Raw genomic sequence first — 20,030 nt, 5'->3', positions numbered from 1 at the left:
AGCTTTTTGGAAATTTGGAAATTCAGTGGTAGAGTGCTAGACTTGAGCAAAGATGGTCAGGCCCAAGTTCAAGCCCAAGGACCACCTGATTCCCCCTCCCCCCAAAAAAACAAAAACTGAAAGATATTAATATGGACATGTTTTGAACATACCCTTTATCGAACTGTTGCTTTTAATAAGACACCTGAATGGGTCTGAAATTTCTCCTCTCTAGGCCATGTTAGAAGGAGAATCATTTCAAATCCCCCTGAAAAGAACCCTTTGGGAGACACTGGAATTCAAGTGCCTCTACTTCCATGAGTCCAGACTGTATTTTGAAAGAAGGATGCAAGGCTACCTGCCTTCTCTGGTCCCCAATTTCAGCCTACCTTTCAGTAATTTTTTTTTAAATCAGAATAGACTATCAGGGCTTTTGATATATCTGTACACCTCTGTGAGAGATGGACTTCACTAAAGGTGACATCAATGCCTAGTAAATGAAAACAAACAAAAACTTAAAAATACAGAAAATAACAATATTCCCCCGGGGCCCAAATACTTTTAGGAAAAAAGGTACTAACACAGGTCATTATACATACTTTACTATCTTAAGAGTCATCTTTTCTCATAAAATCAGATTATTTGTCCTTCCCTTTTATCCTCAGTTAACTAATTTAATCTCATTTATAAAAAGCATTTAAGCATATTCAATTATCTCATATGCTATCTAGTTATTTCTTTAAATACTCTAGAAAGTCCACATATTTGTAAGACTAAAACTTTTGTCTACCTATGTACTACCATATACTATAAATTCATTATCTGTAAAGAAGAAAATACTTACATAGACAGAATTAAAGTGAACAAAATATTTTAAAGAAACTTTTGAGAACAGACATTAGTAAGCTACATAACTTCCAGGGCAATTTATTCAAGTTAGATAACCTCTCTTATTCCAAATATGTAAAATTTAAAAAACTATTACAAAATTGAGATGTGCAACATGACACTCTTTAAATCTCTTTTTACAGGCTGAGTGCTGGTGGCTCACACCCGTAATCCTAGCTACTCAGGAGGCTCATGGTTCCAAGCCAACCCACGCAGGAAAGTCCATGAAACTCTTATCTCCAATTAACCACAGAAAACCGGAAGTGATGCTGTGGCTCAATTGGCAGAACATCAGCCTTGAACTGAAGAGCTGAGGGACAGTGCCCAGACTCAGAGTTCAAACCCCACAACCACCACCACCACCAAAAAAAATCTGTTTACATCCATTTTTCCATTATACTAACCCTAAGGGGGCAAGGGAACAAGGAAAATTGGTGACAGTACATTAATTCAACCCCCAAATAGCCAATTTCTAGTGACCCAAGACTGTGGCTAATAAGTTCTCTGTGAGCAAACAATCACCATACATCATGTATATGCCATGAATAGTTTAATGCTATGTTATGAAAAGTAAGTAGCTTTGATAATAATCTGCAAAAATCTACGACAATGGATAAGCATATTTGCATAAGGTATGACAAGGAATTAAAAGCTCCTGAAACACGGTTTAAACTAGAATTAGTACTACATCATCTGTGCTTGTTTATCTCTTGGCAGACTTAGTTGTAATTCAAAATTTGTCACAGGTTAAATCTTCCTTCCAGATGCCTCATGTATTCCTAGGATTACTATTCCTCACTTGTGCTTTGTTTGTGACAGTGTTTCTTTCTGCAAACAAGGACTCCTTACATAGCTAGCCAAGGCTGGTCTTAAGCTGGCGATCCTTCTACTTCAACCTCCCTATATGCTTGGATTATAGACATATGCCACCATCCCTGGCTTCATCGATATTAAATTCAATTCTGATATTAATGTTTGGAACATAATTTGGAAGAAAAATCTATTAAATACACTGGAAGAAAAATCTCTGTATAAAGAATTGGTTCTGGATCATACCATTTTATAAAACAGATTCAGAAACAGTTTCAACAATCTCTTTTTTTTTCTTTTGTGGACACAAGATCTTACTATTGTAGCCTTAGGGTTATCTTGAAATTCTTATTTGGCCTCAAATTCATAATTCTATGCCTCTGTCTCCTAAGTGCTAAGATTATAGGTATTTCCTACCACACCCTTTTTAGAGTAGGGTTAGCTTTTTGTTGTTAAATTCAAAGAAAACTACACACATGCTGATTTGTTGCTAGAGTTAGATATGAAGGCCAACATTCCTAAAAAAGTGATGTAAACATTTACTTACACTCTGGGAAAATGCCAACAGGATATAAAACTAAATATAAGTGCAAAATTTTTAAATAACTAAAGTAGCTATTTGAGATTTGTCTAGACGTGAACAAGTATAAACAACTATAGAAGCCCTTTGTGCTAAACAAAAGCCTATCTACATGGTTTAGGTAAAAATCACACAGAACCTATTATGTCACCACCCTTGATAGGGATATCAAGCCAAGGTAGGACATGTGCCTGAAAGATCTCGTTATCTGTGATCTTTGCCAACTTCAGACAGATTCCAAAAATCCCAAATACAAGTTCAAACTTGAGTTGCAAAACATCCCTAACTTTCATTTGTTTGACAAGCACAAAATACACAGAAAGAACAATTTGTATTCTTTCTACCCTGTTTACAAATATAATCAGCTTATACCACAAAAGAGCATTGTTTAACAGGCCTGTTAACTCTTCTACCACATTCTGCTGCTGTTGTTTCACTCCCCCTCCTCTAGGCAAAATTCTGAGTTAGTGACTATAAGAAGGATGGGCTTTAAAGAAATAAAGAATAAAGGAAAGTGCTTATGCAAAAATAGCTACTTTAGGGGCTAGGAATATGGCTTAGTGGCAAGAGCGCTTGCCTCGTATACTTGAAGCCCTGGGTTTGATTCCTCAGCACCATATATATAGAAAAGGGCAGAAGTGGCACTGTGGCTCAAGTGGCAGGGTGCTAGCCTTAAGCAGAAAGAAGGCAGGAACAGTGCTCAGGCCCTGAGTCCAAGCCCCAGGACTGGCAAAAAAAAAAGTTATTTTAAACACTTGGGTCCAGTCTAGAAGGTCTGGGGGCTAGAACTCTATTGTTGTTGTTCTTGTTGTCCAGTGACCTCCTATCCATCCTGGATTTTAAAAGAAAAAGCCTAGAATTTTTGGTAGGAAAAAAAACATCGTTTTTTTTTTATTTTGACAGTCTCAGATTACACAGCTGGCAATGACAGTTGTTTTTGAAGAGAAGGTCAATTAAATTCCTGAATAATACAAGATTTCTAACCTCATAAAATGTCACTGTCACTCCCTACTTCCTAGAAAAGTATAAATGATCCTCCACAACTTTAGATAGAAAGTAGATAAGAGTCATATATTTTGTTACCATATATTATACCATCTATTATTATACCATATTATATTATACCATCTATTATATTATACCATATTATATTATACCATATATTAATACCATGTATTAATCAAAACATGTTTAGAAATGAAGGCACAATCTACCCTCATTTTATAGGTGCTGAAACTAGAAAACAGATGACTTATCCAAGGTCACAGAACAGGCAAGTCCTGGGGTCCAGAAGGAAGGATTCCCGCCCCTCCCCCCCCAAGCCCCATCAAGCTAGAGCAAATAGAAATATCTTGGGTTTTTCCCCCCTAATTTGGCTCTCTATAACTTTTTCCCCTAGTCTGGCTCTCTTTAACTTTTGGCATAAATCCCTAAACACAAACTCCTCCAAAAGCATTCATATTATAACGTCTCCCTACAGCCAATCAAAAGATATAACACAGACACGCCTCTGAGTTTACTAGAATTACTTTAGGTGATTTCATTACACTTAATTTTATACAGAACAGGCAGTAATTATTTTTACCATCCCCCACTTCACCACCACTACACACAATTTCCTAATTCTTCCTTGTTTACAGGAACTAAAGTTTCAACATCATAGACTTTACACTGGGGAAGGAAAAGAGAGCAAGAAAGAAGGTACACATGGAAAGAAAAAACAAGCCGAGATAAGAGACATTCAATCTGGTGATTTGTTTAGTTTCTTTATTTCAAGTATTTCATTCCATGCATTTCAGTAACTATGAAGTATACATAATACCCTTCACTAACACATTAAACCATGGGATAAACAAATGAACTTCACATTCTGAAGGGCTATGACGAGAACACGGAAAACACCAAGAGCAACAAAAGGTGGAAAAGCCAACTCCAAACCATCTCTCACTACTCATTCCTTATGATCAGTCTCACCCTTTCTAAGAAGCCCACATTGCGAGGTACCTAAAAGTCAGAAGATTAAAGCTCCCACTTAGTCTTAAACTAGGAAATTACTGGTGACTCAAATAAACGTTAAAATGCCCAGAATACATTGGCAACTGGAGACAATAAATAAAAATTGAAGAATAGATTTATGACCAATTATGAATAGATTTATGACCAATTCAAAGCTCACTACAGTCCTTCAAACTCAAGTATTTGTAATTATGCGTCCTAGAAAAGCTCTTCTTTGTGTTCCATTATCCAATATTATCTTACATCATCTCTTACCTCTCCATGTCTCAGTTTCCACCGCTGGCTCCACTGTCTTCTCTGGCTCCCTGGATTTCCTGAGATACTATCTCCAAGCCATTGTGCGCTTCAACTGTTTTCCTTCACTTCTATCTGTTGATTTTCATATCCTATCTATGAATGGGAATCCTTTTCCAGGAAAATGGTATTTGGAGATTTATGCCAAACACTTTATAAAGGCTAGGAGTTAACTTGTAAATATGTACCTCACTCATCCTGACCTTTTTTCCTATAGCTCCAGGATCATACTACCTACCACCTTTTGCAGCTGGAAACTCAACTAGTTATCTCAAATACTGTCTTCATCCAAAACAAAACTCATCATCCAAACTGAATTATTCTTCTTGCCCTCCATGGCACTAACATTTTCATAGTCACCAGGTAGAAACCACAGTAAGGCAGCTGTGGCACCAATTGGAGGTGAGGTTTAGTGATTGAGTCTTTGAATTCCTGGCAGCAATTTACCATGCCTCATTTTGCCTAGGCTATCTTGCCTCATTTGGGCTCTTCCATTCCTTTCTCCTCACAGGACATTCAACTCAACACCAAAACTTAATTAAATCACTACAACTCACTGTCTTCTATTTCTATCATTACTATCTTTATTTCCGTAGCATTTTCACTCCAGTTGTCATGAAAACAATAGATTTCTAGTGTGCCTGTGACTTTAATCTAAGGAAGCCATTTGAATGGGCTGATCCTCCTCATTACGCCACTTTTATCCATTTGAAGGAATTTTCATGGCTTGCTGAAATACAATTCTTCATCCAGATACCCAATGTAAGACTGAAGTATCTTCTTCAGTAGCCAAAGCTATTGAGAGAGATGTAGAATGCCTGAGACCTACAATTTCCTATTCCAGTGTGACTTGCAGAAGTTATTCTAAAACTTTAATTTGCATACAAATCACCTGGAGGACTTTTTAAAGATACGCTGACACGTAGGTTTGGGTTGGAGAGAATAAGTATTTCTGATGTGGAGAACACTGCCAGTACTTCAGTAGCTCTGACAAAGATTATACTCTTTCAAGGTTGGTAGCAGTCAAGTTTCTCCTCCTTCTTCCTGCCCCAAAACCCTTTGGTCACCTATTCCATACCCCAAAGCCATCTATCTGTCTGAGCCAGCATCAGGCCCAGATTGGTCTTAAAGTTTTCGTAGATATTGGTTTAAGCATGAAACATACATGATTCTAGCCAGTAACCTGAACGGTATAGGTTACCAAAGGAGTTTAAAGAAATGTGTTCCTCTTTGAAAAAAGAGACATGAGAAAAAAAGAGAGAAAAAAGTACATATAATGCTTAAATGCTTTTTGATAATGTAAATAAAATTGGTGCAGTACTGAACAATTAAAGCTGTTCACCAATTAAGATTTTTTTTTTTTTTTGGCTGGGCTGGTATACCCCACAACCTGGAGTAGTTCTTAAAAATCTCAAAGAAAATGTCACATCTGGGAAAGAGAACATTTAAAAAGATATATTAAATAATGTCAGTTTGGTTTTAAGTTGAATGGATGACAAGAAAATCATGCCAAGGGGCCTTTCACACTTGTTTGTTGGAATGAAGGGGGGAGGAGTATGACATAAAATCACTATCAGGGACAAAAAATAATCTAGTAGTCCTGCCCTATAACTTTAAGTATGTACACTTAGGTTCTTTTTTTAAAAGTTTAACCTTGGAAAGGCTTTAAGATCAGTGAATTCAATTTCTTAGCTTCAAGATGAAGAAACAGAGCCCCAGAGAGGCTGACTTGTCTAAGGACACAGTAGCAGTGCCAAACTGGAACCCAAGTCCTCTGGTGACCTTGCATATTCCTTCTTACTAGAGGAAGGTCTCCCCTTTCAGTTACAGTGCATTTATATAGTCTACCACCTCCAAATGCATGCCAGCAAATACAAGTGAGAACTATCAACTCAACTATGTCTATTATGTGAGGTTATTTTGTAGTATTAAAACTATGAACTAGAGAGCTGGGAATGTGGCTTAGCGGTACAGTGCTTGCCTTACATGCATGAAGCATGGGTTCAATTCCTCAGCACCACAAAAACAGAAAAGGCTGGAAGTGGCACTGTGACTCAAATGGTAGAGTGCTAGCCTTAAGCAAAAATAGCCAGGGGCAGTGCCCAGGCCCTGAGTCCAAGCCCCAGGACTGGCAAAAAGCAAAAAACAAAACTATGAATTAGAGCAGCTCTGTTCCAAGCCAGTCCAGGCAGGAAAGTCCATGAGACTCTTGTCTCCAATTAATCACAGAAAAAGCTGGTAGAGCACTAGCCCTGAGCAACTTTTGCTCAGTCCCAGTCCCAGAGTTCAAGACCTAGGACTGGCAAAACAAAAAGCTATAAATTAGAATTATTTCCTTTTGGCATATTATGCTTTTAACTTTCCCTAAAATATTGCTTGTTTTCTGGACAATTAAAAATTTGAACTTTTAGGCATACCATATTTTATTATCAATGCTATTCGTCTTACCATTTGCACAAATGATCCCAAAAGAAAACATGTATCTGTTACTCTATTTTTATGCACACAATTCTTAAGTTTTACAATTCTAAGTACGAGTATAATACAGTACGAGTATAATACAAATGAATTATTACATTTGTCTTTGCTAGTGCAGCAACTATAGGAAAATACCAACTCCATTCACTTTGAAGGTTGGTCATCATGGTGTTTTATAGAGCAAGTGGACCAATTCTTGAAAAGTGTGTTCCTTAATGGAGTATTTTTATCATTTGGTAACTAGCAAGTAAAAATTAGGTTAAGGATAATAGGTTTGGTTTTTACTTTCTGGTTTTTTATTTTTAAAAGGAAAAGGGAGGGCTGGGGATATAGCCTAGTGGCAAGAGTGCCTGCCTCGGATACACGAGGCCCTAGGTTCGATTCCCCAGCACCACATATACAGAAAACGGCCAGAAGCGGCGCTGTGGCTCAAGTGGCAGAGTGCTAGCCTTGAGCGGGAAGAAGCCAGGGACAGTGCTCAGGCCCTGAGTCCAAGGCCCAGGACTGGCCAAAAAAAAAAAAAAAAAAAGGAAAAGGGAAATCAGACACCCCCCCCCCAAAAAAGAAAGAATTAGTAAACTCTTGACTTACGTAAGAAAAGTTAAGAAAATACCTAGAAATGTTTGAGGAAAAGGAAACAGTTTGTTGTTTATGAAAGCTAGCTCAGATAACATAGCTAATTTCTCTGTGGTTCTCAAAAACAATCCTTACCTGTCAAAATGGTTAAGGGGTAAAAATCAATTTCTTTTGGCAATGACTGAGGTAAATAAAAAATGGAACTATTGGCAAAAGCAGAATTTGAGTCCTACATAATCATTTTACAACAAAATAAAAAAAGATGCCTGCATAACCAATCAAGAGGGGATGGAGATATGGCCTAGTGGCAAGAGTGCTTGGCTTGCATGCATGAAGCCCTGGGTTCAATTCCCCAGCACCACATATACAGAAAACGGCCAGAAGTGGCTCTGTGGTTCAAGTGGCAGAGTGCTAGCCTTGAGCAAGAAGAAGCCAGGGGCAGTGCTCAGGCTCTGAGTCCAAGCCTCAGGACTGGGGGAAAAAAAAAGAGTTGCATAACCAATCAAGAGAACCAGGGAAACAGTACTGAAATTGAGTATTATTTTAGTTCTTACACAAAAGTTGCTAAATCAAAGCACACACAATTAATTTTCTTTGGATAGCTTAACAAACCAACTTCCAAAGAGCAAGTTATTAATAGAAACATACATGTCTGGAAGAATTTTAGAGATCTAAGAAATAGCTTCAGAAAACAGTCCATTCTCTAAAGAAATTGAAGCAATAAAAAACAGTTAAACTAGGCTTCACTCATTTGAAATCTCAAACTCACACAGTACCTCCTCTATAGATTCATTTATGATATTGTTGAAATTTACTCCAACAGCATAAATGCAGTGGTGTAAATACTATTTCTTTCAATAGTTCAGATGCCAGGATAAATAATTTACAGGAATTTAGTACATCCATGTTCACAGATAATCAGGAATTAATTTAACTTTCAAATCTTTGTTCCTATTAATTTTTTTTTTTTTTTTGGCCAGTCCTGGGCCTTGGACTCCGGGCCTGAGCACTGTCCCTGGCTTCTTCCCGCTCAAGGCTAGCACTCCGCCACTTGAGCCACAGTGCCGCTTCTGGCCGTTTTCTGTATATGTGGTGCTGGGGAATCGAACCTAGGGCCTCGTGTATCTGAGGCAGGCACTCTTGCCACTAGGCTATATCCCCAGCCCTGTTCCTATTAATTTTTCAGTGATGACTATATCTGGCTTTCTGAGAACTCATAATACCTGCACTTCTGCAAAAAGTACCAAATACAAGTTAACAGAAAGTGGAAAACTACAATATGTTGTTCCCTTATCTAGAACACTTTTTATTATTTAGGCTAATATGCTTAACACAGACTGTCCATTATTTTAATTAAATGTGCTAGAATTCTTTGGGGAAATACCACAAACAGCTCTCCATCCCCAAGCACATACAGAATTGTTTCTATGAAGTGTTATTTGGTCTCTATGAAGTGCTATTGTAAGACAATACATACTGTCCAAATTTTTCAATGCATCTTCAAAATACTAAAGTGGCATATCCCAGGAAGTACATCAATTAATAGTTACTTATCTTTTTCTTCCTTTCACAAATAAAAGGCTGAGTTAATATGAAAATAACTACAGGGATGACTACCCCTAGTGAAAAACAGTCCCTAAAGATTTCATCAACTCAACTTTGAATGTGAATTTACTTTAACACTTAAACTATGACTGAATTTAAATCCCTCTCTACCAACATAATAATTCCTAAACATTGTCCTGACTCAAATCCATGCCACAATCCCCCTGGTTAAAAGTATCCTGGTCATCTAAACAATCAACAGGTTTTAGAATTTGAGAAGAACCAGGCCAAGCCTATCCTCAACAACCAGGCCCCTGAATACTTCTCATCCCTATGTTCATCAGAGACCCTTCCAGTTATAATTAGCTCAGTAATCTTTGCTGGCTTCTATGCCTTCTATCAGACAGGAATCACCAAGAATCACAAAAGGAATTCCAACAAATGGAAAACTTGGCAGGTAAGTGACACAGACATACTTAAAATAGGCTTCTCTGAAATATAAGAAAGTATCTCAATACAGAATTAGACATTTTTACATACCTTAGATTGACAGTGCCATATTAAAAGTTAAAAAAAAAAGTGGAGCTGTGGCTCAAGTGTTAAAGCACCAGCCTTGAGCAAAAGAGCTCAGGGACAGCACCCAGGCCCTGAGTTCAAGTCCAACGACAACAACAACAACAAAATCTCTGAGATTAAAAGTTAAAAAAATAGGGCTGGGGATATAGCCTAGTGGCAAGAGTGCCTGCCTCGGATACACGAGGCCCTAGGTTCGATTCCCCAGCACCACATATGCAGAAAACGGCCAGAAGCGGCGCTGTGGCTCAAGTGGCAGAGTGCTAGCCTTGAGCGGGAAGAAGCCAGGGACAGTGCTCAGGCCCTGAGTCCAAGGCCCAGGACTGGCCAAAAAAAAAAAAAAAAAAAAAAAGTTAAAAAAAATACAGCAATACTTCTAAAATTACAGTTTAAGGACACAATATGGCCTTAGCTAGCTAGACAATGTTAGTTTCTTATCCATTTCTAAGTTTCAAAACATTTACAGAAATAAGTTTCATTACTATTAAAAGCAAAATTCTAAATTATACCCAATGACAAATCTGGCAACAAACAAAACCCACATTTGCTGATGACCTCTGCATCCTCCAAGAATAATTGGAAGTCCTGTAACCATCGCTAAGGTAGAAAAAAAAGGAGTTCAAGAACTTTCACAGGCAAGCAAAAGGTACTTAAAGGCAGAATACACCAGTTAGAAATTATGCTGGAGATCATAAAGAAGACTCTTCTTAGAGTCTAAGGAACACAGACTTGGAGAGATGACAGGAAACAAAAACAAAAACAAAAAAACCCAACCCTGTTGGAGGCATGGCTTACATGAAAGAGGCTTGCCTTACAAGTTCAAGGCCCTACTTGACAATGTGTTTCTGGTAGCAATGCTATCTGAAGGGCCACTACCATATTTTTAGGCGATGGAAAAAATGTTTGTTAGCTTCAGCTGGACACCAGTGGCTCATGCCTGTAATCCTAGCTACTCAGGAAGCTGATTTCTTAGGATACTAGTTCAAAGCCAAATGGATAGGAAAGTCTGTGAGCCTCTATCTCCAATTAACAAACACACCCCCAAAAAGCTGACAGTAGATTATGACCCAAGTGGTAGAGTGCCAGTCTTGAGAGAAAAAGGTTAGGGACAGTGCCCATGCTCTGCAAAATATAAAAGCTATCTACCCATATTTAGGTACTTTGCCACCAAATTTATATAGGTAGAGAATTAAGTTTATAAAAGTTGTGAGTCCATCTGTAATAGTAGCTACTCTAGAGGCTGATCTTTGAGGATCTCATTTCAAAGTCAGGTGAGGCAGACAAACCTAAGAGACTTATCTCTGCAAAAAAGGTAGAAGATGTGATCAAGTGGTAGAGTAACAGCCTCAAGCAAATAACCAAGTAAGAACACTAGGCAAAGAGAGAGAAAGGGGAAGGGGGAGAGAAAGAGGGAGGAACAGGGACGGAGGGAGGGAGGGAGAGAGGGGGAGAGAGAGAGAGAGAGAGAGAGAGAGAGAGAGAGAGAGAGAGAGCAGCGTTCTTGATGGCTCTTAAAAGTTTAAATGAAACAAGATATGTAAAAGGAACTTAACATTTGTTAACTCTTTCCCCTACAAAGTAGGTAGCATGAGCTAAATGCTAGTGAGTGGAAATATCAGTAAGTTATCCAAGAAGAAAAAAAGGCAACGACTGTAATTGGCTTTAAAAAACAACAACAACAAAAATCCATCAAAACCAAATATTCCACCCAGGTGCTAGGGGCTCACAGTTTGCCTTAACTTACTTAGAAGGATGAGATGAGAATTACAGTACAAAGCCAGGTGAAGCAGACAAACCAGAGACTCTTATCTCCATTTAACCTAGCCAAAAGCCAGAAATGCCGTGTAACCCAGGTGGCTATCCAAAAAAATGTGTAAAAGTGTTAAGCCCACAGTTCACGCCCTTGTTAAAAAAAATTGCTATCCTTCAAAAAAATTCCAGTCCTTACACTTGAAAATTACAGCAGAGGTAAAACACAGAGGCCTAACATAGAGGCCTCGTATTTGTAACACGAAATTTAAACTAATAAGAAGACATTCATGTTAAAAATGTTTTCAGGCCAGGCGACAATGACTCACACCTGTAATACTAGCTACTCAGGATGCTGTGGTCTTGAGGATCACAGTTCAAAGCCAGTTTGGGCAGCAAAGTCTTTGAGACTTATCTCCAATTCATCACCAGAAAACTAGAAGTGGCTCAAAGTGGCAGAGTGCTAGGTTTGAGCAGAAAAAGCTCAGGGACAGGGCCTAGGCCCTTAGTTCAAGTCCATGTCCAAAAAAAATGTTTTCAGGACTGTTATCTTTCCATGCACAACTGACAGTTTAAATGCAAAACAAGTATTTAAAGTAGATGACAACTAAATGCAATGTGATTGAATCATGAGAATAACCTAAATAAGGTTTATAGGTCTGTTAATAGTAAAGGAATTATGTTAATATCTTAGTTTTGACAAATGTGCAACATTCATCATACAACCATTTTAAGTTGCTACTTTTTTTAGAAGCACACTGATGTCAGCTAGCATCAACAGCAAAAGTTTTTAATGGGGAACAAGATTTAAGCTATTCTAAAACATAGACTACCTGGAGTTTACTAAGTATTCCTATTTTGAGAAGTGACTCCTCTCCTCTCTCTAGCACATGCTTGCAAAATACTGGTTTTATGGTACTGAATATTGTTACTAAATCTGGCAAGTATCTAAATAAGAGTTTATCTGTCTTTACATTTATTCAATCAGAACTTAAGCATCTCTAACCACACATAAGGCATATATGAACTTGAAAGTCTAATGACAAGTTATATTTGTGAGCTTAGTGATAAAGACAATCCCATCTATATCTACAATGATGTAGTCGATCGGTCTCTCTTAATGTATTCTCCAAAACTTAGGAATTAATGAAGTGATGTACAACTCACTAGGCCATTTTTATTCCCGGGGTCAAATGATGGACATCACTAACAACTTTTTCAAAGAAAAGTTCATGTACATATTGAGAACATGAAGTGGTTGTGAACTTTGCTTTGTGTTCAGCAAGATGGCTGAAGCTTTCTCAGGCTGGGGTCTGCAAGGGAAGGGTGGTTGACTTGCATACCAGAAAGCAAATTCTATGCTACAAATTGGTGACAGAGGCTTTTAAGGTAGCACCAGTTTCAACATGTACCCCACAGACACACATTGGCACATACAAGCACTGTTACCGCTTAGCTTAGTTCCTAGGCATTCTCTCTCTTTTGGTAACGTGGAATTTAGAGGGCAATTTTCAAATTTCAAAGAAACTTTCATCTTTTCATATGTGTCAAAGAAGGAAAAAAAATAAACACAGCAATGCAGCAAAGTCATTTCGGCTGAAATGACCTCCAGCTACAGCGGGCTATTCCCGGTTTCGCAATAAATGAATCTGAGACTCAAACCACGTACACACAGCGAGAAGCTGAGAACAGTAAAGCTTCCTCAATAGTCCTGGCAAACATAACTGCTTCCCACCTCCCCTCCAGCCCAGCCTGCTGCGTCCCGTTTCTGTCCAAGCCCACAGAGTACCTGAACAACGACGGCGATAAGACAACAGGGGTTAATCAGTAGCCCCAAATCCTGTTTCAACCATCATTTACAGCCACTATCGGGAAGCCAGAGTACTACTAACCTGATTTCAGGGAGGCAGAACTAAACCCAGCCGGGCACAGGGGTATATATTACACGAATCTGAAATGCCAACCCAGCAAGAAGCTCAAAGCGGCGCGGGCGTCAACATAACGAAAAGACTCTCGCAAATGATATCTCACAAGAACATTTCCACTTCCAAGCAATCCACCCATCCACCTTCTCCGACTGCCAGTTGCCAAATTCTGCTGAAGCAACCCGAGAGATAAGAAGCATGTCTTACCTTGGACAAATCTCGACATTTTGGGGTTTTATTAAATCACTCTGGCTTATGATCTATTAATTTGCAGAAGTTCAAACTACCAGGGCAGGTCTGTCTTCTTTCCCCTTTCAAAACCGACTTGTTCTTTCTCCTGTGTTTTGCTACTTAAGGTGGTACTCATGCAAAGTGACTAAAACTGGCCTCCAAAAAGGGAGAAAGGGGAGAGAAAGAGAGAGAGAGAGAGAGACAGAGAGAGAGACAGAGACAGAGAGACAGAGACAGAGGAGCGAAAGAGACAGAGACAGAGGAGCGAAAGAAACTACTTCTCGAGAAAACCTCCCTCAATTCCAAAAGAAACTTGGTGCGATCGAGCCGCTCGGGACCTCCTGGCTACACCCCGCTCCTGACACGAACGATGGGCCAGCTGTGGAGACTGCCGGAAAAGGTGAAATCGCCCGAACTTAAATTTCATCAATGGAGAGGCGGACCTACAGCGGTTATTTCACCGCCCCTCGGTCTCCACGCCCTCTGGGGCTGGATTGCCGCCGGCGCCCCCGGCGGCCCCCTCTCCAGCGCGGCCGCCCGGCCTCCCGCAAGTTCCTGGGAAACCCCGCCAAGCACGGATCCCGTCCCGGCCGGGGTCAGGGAGGCGGGGGAGGCCGGCGCGGGGCGGGGCAGGGGGGAGGCATGGAACCATTCCCACCAGCCCAGAAATATCCCGGAGCTGGGAGGCACTGAATTCCGCACTCGCGCTGACCAGACACCCGGCCTCCCTGGGAGAGGCCGCGGTCCGCCGGCCCTCCCCCCACGCGGACACCCTGAGGCCACCGCAGGGGCGAACCCGCGCCTCCGCCGCCCCCGGGAGGCCCCGACCCTTTCCACGCACATCTTCGCGCCGCCTGCCCGGCGCTGTCCTCATCCCAAATGGGGTCTCCGGGGCCGCACAGTGCGTGGCGGGGGGGAAGAGGCAGTGCGCCTTTCCAGAGGGAAACATCCCCCCCCACAGGGGTCGCCCGAAACCCGACCCCGCCCCTCCGCCAGCCGCCGTGAAACCCACCTTCCTCTCTTCCCTTAGCAGCTGGGAAATTGGGGGCGTTTATGGCGCCCCAGGAAGAAGGCTCGGAGGCTGAGAGGCTGTCACCTCTGAGGCACCCTTCTCTCTCCCCCTCTTCCCTCACACGTGCACACCTGGGACCTCTCGCCTGCAGTCGCCGCCCAGCTACCGAGCCCCTGGGCCCACCTTCGGCTGGCACCTGACACCCCAAATCCCCACTTTCTCCCAAACATCTCCCCTCCCCCTCCATTCCGAGCAGTTCCCCCCCCTCAATGCGGAAATGCCTACGCCGCAGACCGACAAGCGCAGCCGCCAGTCAGGAGCCGCGATGAACGTAGGTCTCGGCCTATGAGCTGTGGGGAGGTGGCAGAGGGCGGGGCATGCGCCGCACGAGGATGCCCCGGCGGAGGCGGGCGCTGAAGCGGACGCGGGAATCCCAGGCGTGGGCGCCACACCTGCGGCGCTGTCTTCGCGGATTCACTGCCAGCCCTCCAACAGATACCTCAGCAGCCGGGACCGCCTAAGCAGCAGCCGGGACTTTTACACAGTCGGAAAAAAAAAAATGCCTCTGCTTTCCAGAGCCTGAAGAAACCTCCAGGGCCCATGAAGCCACTGCTCCCCACAGTGGCTTCCCCAGAGCTACAGGCCCACCTCAGTGGGCCCTACCCTGCCCGCCAGTCCTGGAAGATGTCAGCGGGGGGGACCTGTGGCCTGTTAACAAGAGAAGGGATTTGGGGCCTCAAAGAAAGGAAAACATGAAGGCTTCCTCACCAGAACCACTACCATCTGCCCTGCTTTGGGTTGAGTCTTACTGAGATTTGTACCATGATTGTTACAGTAAATTAGACTTTGCCAGAAAACCACACTGACATCCAGGTACAAAGAACAGAGAAAAGGTTTATTGCCAGCAAAGGGACTGGCAAGACCCCTTCTCATAAGAGGGAAGAAGTGCCAGCTTTTGTGTCTGGTGACTTTTATAACCTACTGGGGCTAGGAGATGGAAACCTTGGTGTGGACGTGGGGCTCCATCATGGCTGGTTAGGATTATTTATGGCTGCTGCCCAATTAGTAGATAAGGGGTCTTGCAGCTTGCCAGACTTTAAAGTCACTCTAAGGGGATCTTGTTGCCTTATATGATTGTAGCTCCCCCAAAGGAGTGCCATCTCATGGTAAAGCGGGGGTGGCGGAGGGAGGGTGTCTGATTATTCACTGCCCTTACTAAATGGGCCTATTGTTGTCTAGGAATGGAACATGCAAAGCTATGAGAGAGGAAGCTGCCTGGCCAACAGTTATAGATGTTTACTTTCTGATCCAGTTTCAAGGAACTCCAAAGATAAGACACAGTTTGGGGATTGCAAGGTACATCACACCTAGTTTGCCAGCCCCACCTACTTCTTAAGACAGTGTGCCTGTCAATGGGCTGTCTCATACTTAACATTTACACTTCACAACCCAAACAGCCCACACTAAAACTTGAATTGTGAGCACCCTATCTTAAGCATCTCCAGGTATTTACAGAAGAGTTAAGCTTTGACAACTTTATTCAACCAAGGTAAAGTGAAAAATACTTACGTGACTTTTTTTTTTTGGTCCCATGTATTTCTGTGGAAATGTTAGTAAAACAACACTGAAAAAGCCAATGATCAGTTGTCATGGTAGACAATGAGTCATTGATATCTTATGTGAAATCAAAAAAGATTTGCCTCACATCTCTCAGCTAAAAAACTAGTTTCCAGCTGGATGCTGGTGGTTCATGTATGGAATTCTAGATACTCAGGTGGCTGAGATCTTAGGGCCCTAGTTCAAAGCCAGCTCTGGTAGGATAGTCTAGGAGACTCTTATCTCCAATTGACCACCAAAAAGCCAGAGAGGGGCTGGGGATATAGCCTAGTGGCAAGAGTGCCTGCCTCGGATACACGAGGCCCTAGGTTCGATTCCCCAGCACCACATATATAGAAAACGGCCAGAAGTGGCGCTGTGGCTCAAGTGGCAGAGTGCTAGCCTTGAGCGGGAAGAAGCCAGGGACAGTGCTTAGGCCCTGATTCCAAGGCCCAGGACTGGCCAAAAAAAAAAAAAAAAAAAAAGCCAGAGAGCTTGGCACAAGTGGTAGAGTGCTAGCCTTGAGCAGAACAAGCTCAGAGAAACATACACAATTCCAAACAACAACAACTAAGAAACAATTTCCTCCAAATAAGACCAAAAAAAATCTAAAATCCAGATGTGTGAAGATTGGAGATCTTACTCAGAATTAGTTCATCCTTTGAACAGAGAAGTTGTTCCAGCACAGAATGGGCTGTATTTGTCAGCCAGAATTAGCACCAAAATAACACCATGGATTTGATGTTGCTTCACCAGAAAATTAAAAAGCTAAAGGGCAATTAAGAATCTTTAATTAGGGCGGCGGGGATAGCAGCGCGCTCAGTCTCCACCCAGACTCCGCCATGTTGAGTTTTGTGGGTCAGGTGGCCGCTGCGTCAGCCTCCGGGGCCTTTCGGGGACTCAGCCCCAGCAGCGGTCCATCCCACCAGAGACTATGCAGCACAAACTTCTCCATCGCCTAAGACCAGGACAGCTACAGGACAAATTGTGGCAGTCATTGGTGCAGTGGTGGACGTCCAGTTTGATGAGGGATTACCACCCTTGCCCTGGAAGTGCAAGGCAGGGATACCAGGCTAGTTTTGGAGGTGGCCCAGCATTTGGGGGAAAGCACAGTAAAAACCATTGCGATGGATGGTACAGAAGGCTTGGTTAGAGGCCAGAAAGTTCTGGATTCTGGTGCACCAATCAAAATTCCTGTTGGTCCTGAAACCTTGGGCATAATCATGAATGTCATTGGTGAGCCTATTGATGAGAGAGGTACTATCAAAACCAAACAGTTTGCTGCTATTCATGCTGAGGCTCCTGAGTTTGTGGAGATGAGTGTTGAGCAGGAAGTCCTGGTGACTGGTATCAAGGTTGTGGATCTGTTGGCTCCCTATGCCAAGGGTGGCAAATTTGGGCTCTTTGGTGGTGCTAGAGTTGGCAAGACAGTACTGATCATGGAATTAATCAACAATGTTGCCAAAGCCCATGGTGGTTATTCTGTGTTTGCTGGTATTGGTGAGAGAACCCGTGAGAGCAATGACTTATGCCATGAAATGATTGAATCTGGTGTTATCAACTTAAAAGAAGCTACCTCCAAGGTAGCATTGATGTATGGTCAGATGAATGAACCACCTGGTGCTCATGCCCGTGTAGCTCTGACTGGACTGACAGTGGCTAAATACTTCAGAGACCAAGAAGGTCAAGATATACTGCTTTTTATGGACAACATCTTTCGCTTCACCCAGGCTGGCTCAGAGATGTCTGCCTTATTGGGCAGAATCCCTTCAGCTGTAGGCTATCAGCCTGCCCTAGTCACTGACATGGGTACTATGCAGGAAAGAATTACCACCACCAAGAAAGGATCAGTCACTTCTGTACAGGCTATCTAATGTGCCTGCTGGTGACTTGACTGATCCTGCCCCTGCTACTACCTTTGCCCATTTGGATGCTACCACTGTACTGTCCCGTGCTATGGCTGAGCTGGGGATCTATCCAGTTGTGGATCCTTTCGACTCGACTTTCCGTATCATGGATCCCAACATTGTTGGCAGTGAGCATTATGATGTTGCTCATGGAGTGCAAAAGATCCTGCAGGACTACTAATCCCTCCAGAATATCAACACTATCCTGGGTATGGATAAAGTTTCTGAGGAAGATAAGTCGACTGTTTCTTGTGCAAGGAAAATACAGTGTTTCTTGTCTCAGCCATTCCAGGTTGCTGAGGTCTTCACAGGACACTTGGGAAAGCTGGTACCCTTGAAGGGGACAATCAATGGATTCCAGCAAATTTTGGCAGGCGAATATGACCATCTTCCAGAATAGGCCTTCTATATGGTGTGACCCATTGAAGAAGCTGTGGCAAAAGCTGATAAGCTGGTTGAAGAGCATGCATTGTGAGGGGTTCTCTTGACTAAGCACTCATTCTCATCCTGTCCCTCTCCTTGTCCTCCTGTTCTAAAATTTACAGTTTTCTGTGAAAGCCAGACAAGACCCTTGATTAAGACATGTTTAAAATATACACCCCTCAAAAAGAAAAGAATCTTTAATTATATTAGCTTTATTGAAAAGATGGTAATTTGTTTTCTACCTTCACAGAATATTAAGGGAAAGGAAGTGGGCTTCCATTGTGCCATAAGCATCTGGTAATTCCTAAGAATGACACGATATATGAGTGATTAAATACTGATACATAGTACCTGTACTGCCTCAAGAAATCTCTACAATGGTGACTATCTGTCTTCAGTGGCTAAATCTGTAAATACTCAGGTTGGTTTTAGAAAAGTAGTACTCTAGGAGTGGTACTCCCAAATATTTTCATACAGTGCCCTGCAGTTGTCTTAAATTGTGATTTAAATTCTGTATCCTCAAACACTTTGAAGAGAACTCTCTCATTCCCTCAGAGCCACTAGGAAAGCTCTCACTTGATAGCTTATGAAAGGATGGGGGGAGAGGGGAGATGACTTTCTTCAGGACCATGGAACCACAGTCTACTAGGAAAACAATTGCCTATTTCTCTTTTTACTTTTGGAAAAATTGCTCTCTGTCTCTCTATTTTTGATCCCTTTTTTATACTATACTATCTGTAACATCCCTTCAGGATATAGAAAGTTGGTGTCTATATCACTAGAAATCTGTAATGTGGATAGTTTTACAAATTAAGCATTTGCAGAAAGTTGGGGAGGTGAATCTCATGGGGGATGAATATGGGGTAGGGCTAAGGATGAGTGAGCAGGGATGAGTTATAATGAGATAGACTGCAAACAAAATAGAAGTATGGAAGCCAGATTTTCTCTAGTTCCATATGCTACCATCCAATGATGATACAAATTATGCCTGTAGATTTCTTCAATCCTTTCTACTTCCCCATTAATACATGGGAATATTCATGTGTAACTAGTTCTGTTTTCTGGGATGTATAACAATTTTGCCGTATCTTTTTCCTTTTGCCTAGATAGCAACAACAAAATTGTATCTGTTGTTCTATTTCTAAATATCAACATCTTATTTGGTACCTTCTACATTTATTTAGTGCTTAGAACAGTATCTGGTACATAACAAGTATTCCTTAGTATATGTGGAATAACCAATTTATATTATTGCATCTTTTTTAACTCAAAGTAGTGGTTCCTACTCAGTAGTCTCTGAAAAGCATAATTGAGATAAGAAATTTAATTGATATTCAGAGCTAAAGTGTGTGAGTGTGTGTGTGTGTGTGTGTGTGTGTGTGTGTGTGTGTGTGTGTACCAGTCCTGGGGCTTGAACTCAGGACCTACACACTGTCCTTGAGCAATTT

At 41.7% G+C, this 20,030-nt stretch overlaps 1 protein-coding gene and 1 pseudogene across 3 annotated transcripts in view; one reads left to right on the top strand and one right to left on the bottom strand.

The window, feature by feature from the left end:
• Ugp2 (UDP-glucose pyrophosphorylase 2) overlaps nt 1-14,918 on the bottom strand; it is a 41,260-nt gene extending 26,342 nt beyond the window's left edge. Inside the window, exon 1 of one of the 2 annotated variants that reach the window (XM_048352609.1) lies at nt 14,657-14,918. In XM_048352609.1, the coding sequence (XP_048208566.1) occupies nt 14,657-14,903 (247 nt within the window). In that variant the 5' untranslated portion in view covers nt 14,904-14,918. Of the gene's footprint in view, nt 1-13,620; nt 13,928-14,656 lie in introns of those variants that run through there. The other variant, XM_048352610.1, reaches the window with a different exon arrangement.
• Nucleotides 14,919-17,094: 2,176 nt separating this feature from the next.
• On the top strand, nt 17,095-18,740 carry LOC125356254 (annotated as a pseudogene). Its single transcript, XR_007211843.1, has one exon. The product of XR_007211843.1 is annotated as an ATP synthase subunit beta, mitochondrial-like (transcript).
• Nucleotides 18,741-20,030: the final 1,290 nt, after the last annotated feature.

Source organism: Perognathus longimembris, chromosome 8, assembly GCF_023159225.1.
Source record: "Perognathus longimembris pacificus isolate PPM17 chromosome 8, ASM2315922v1, whole genome shotgun sequence".
Classification (NCBI taxonomy): Eukaryota; Metazoa; Chordata; class Mammalia; order Rodentia; family Heteromyidae; genus Perognathus; species Perognathus longimembris.
Note: the sequence above shows the minus strand (reverse complement) of the source record. Positions and strands in the feature narration are given on the sequence as shown.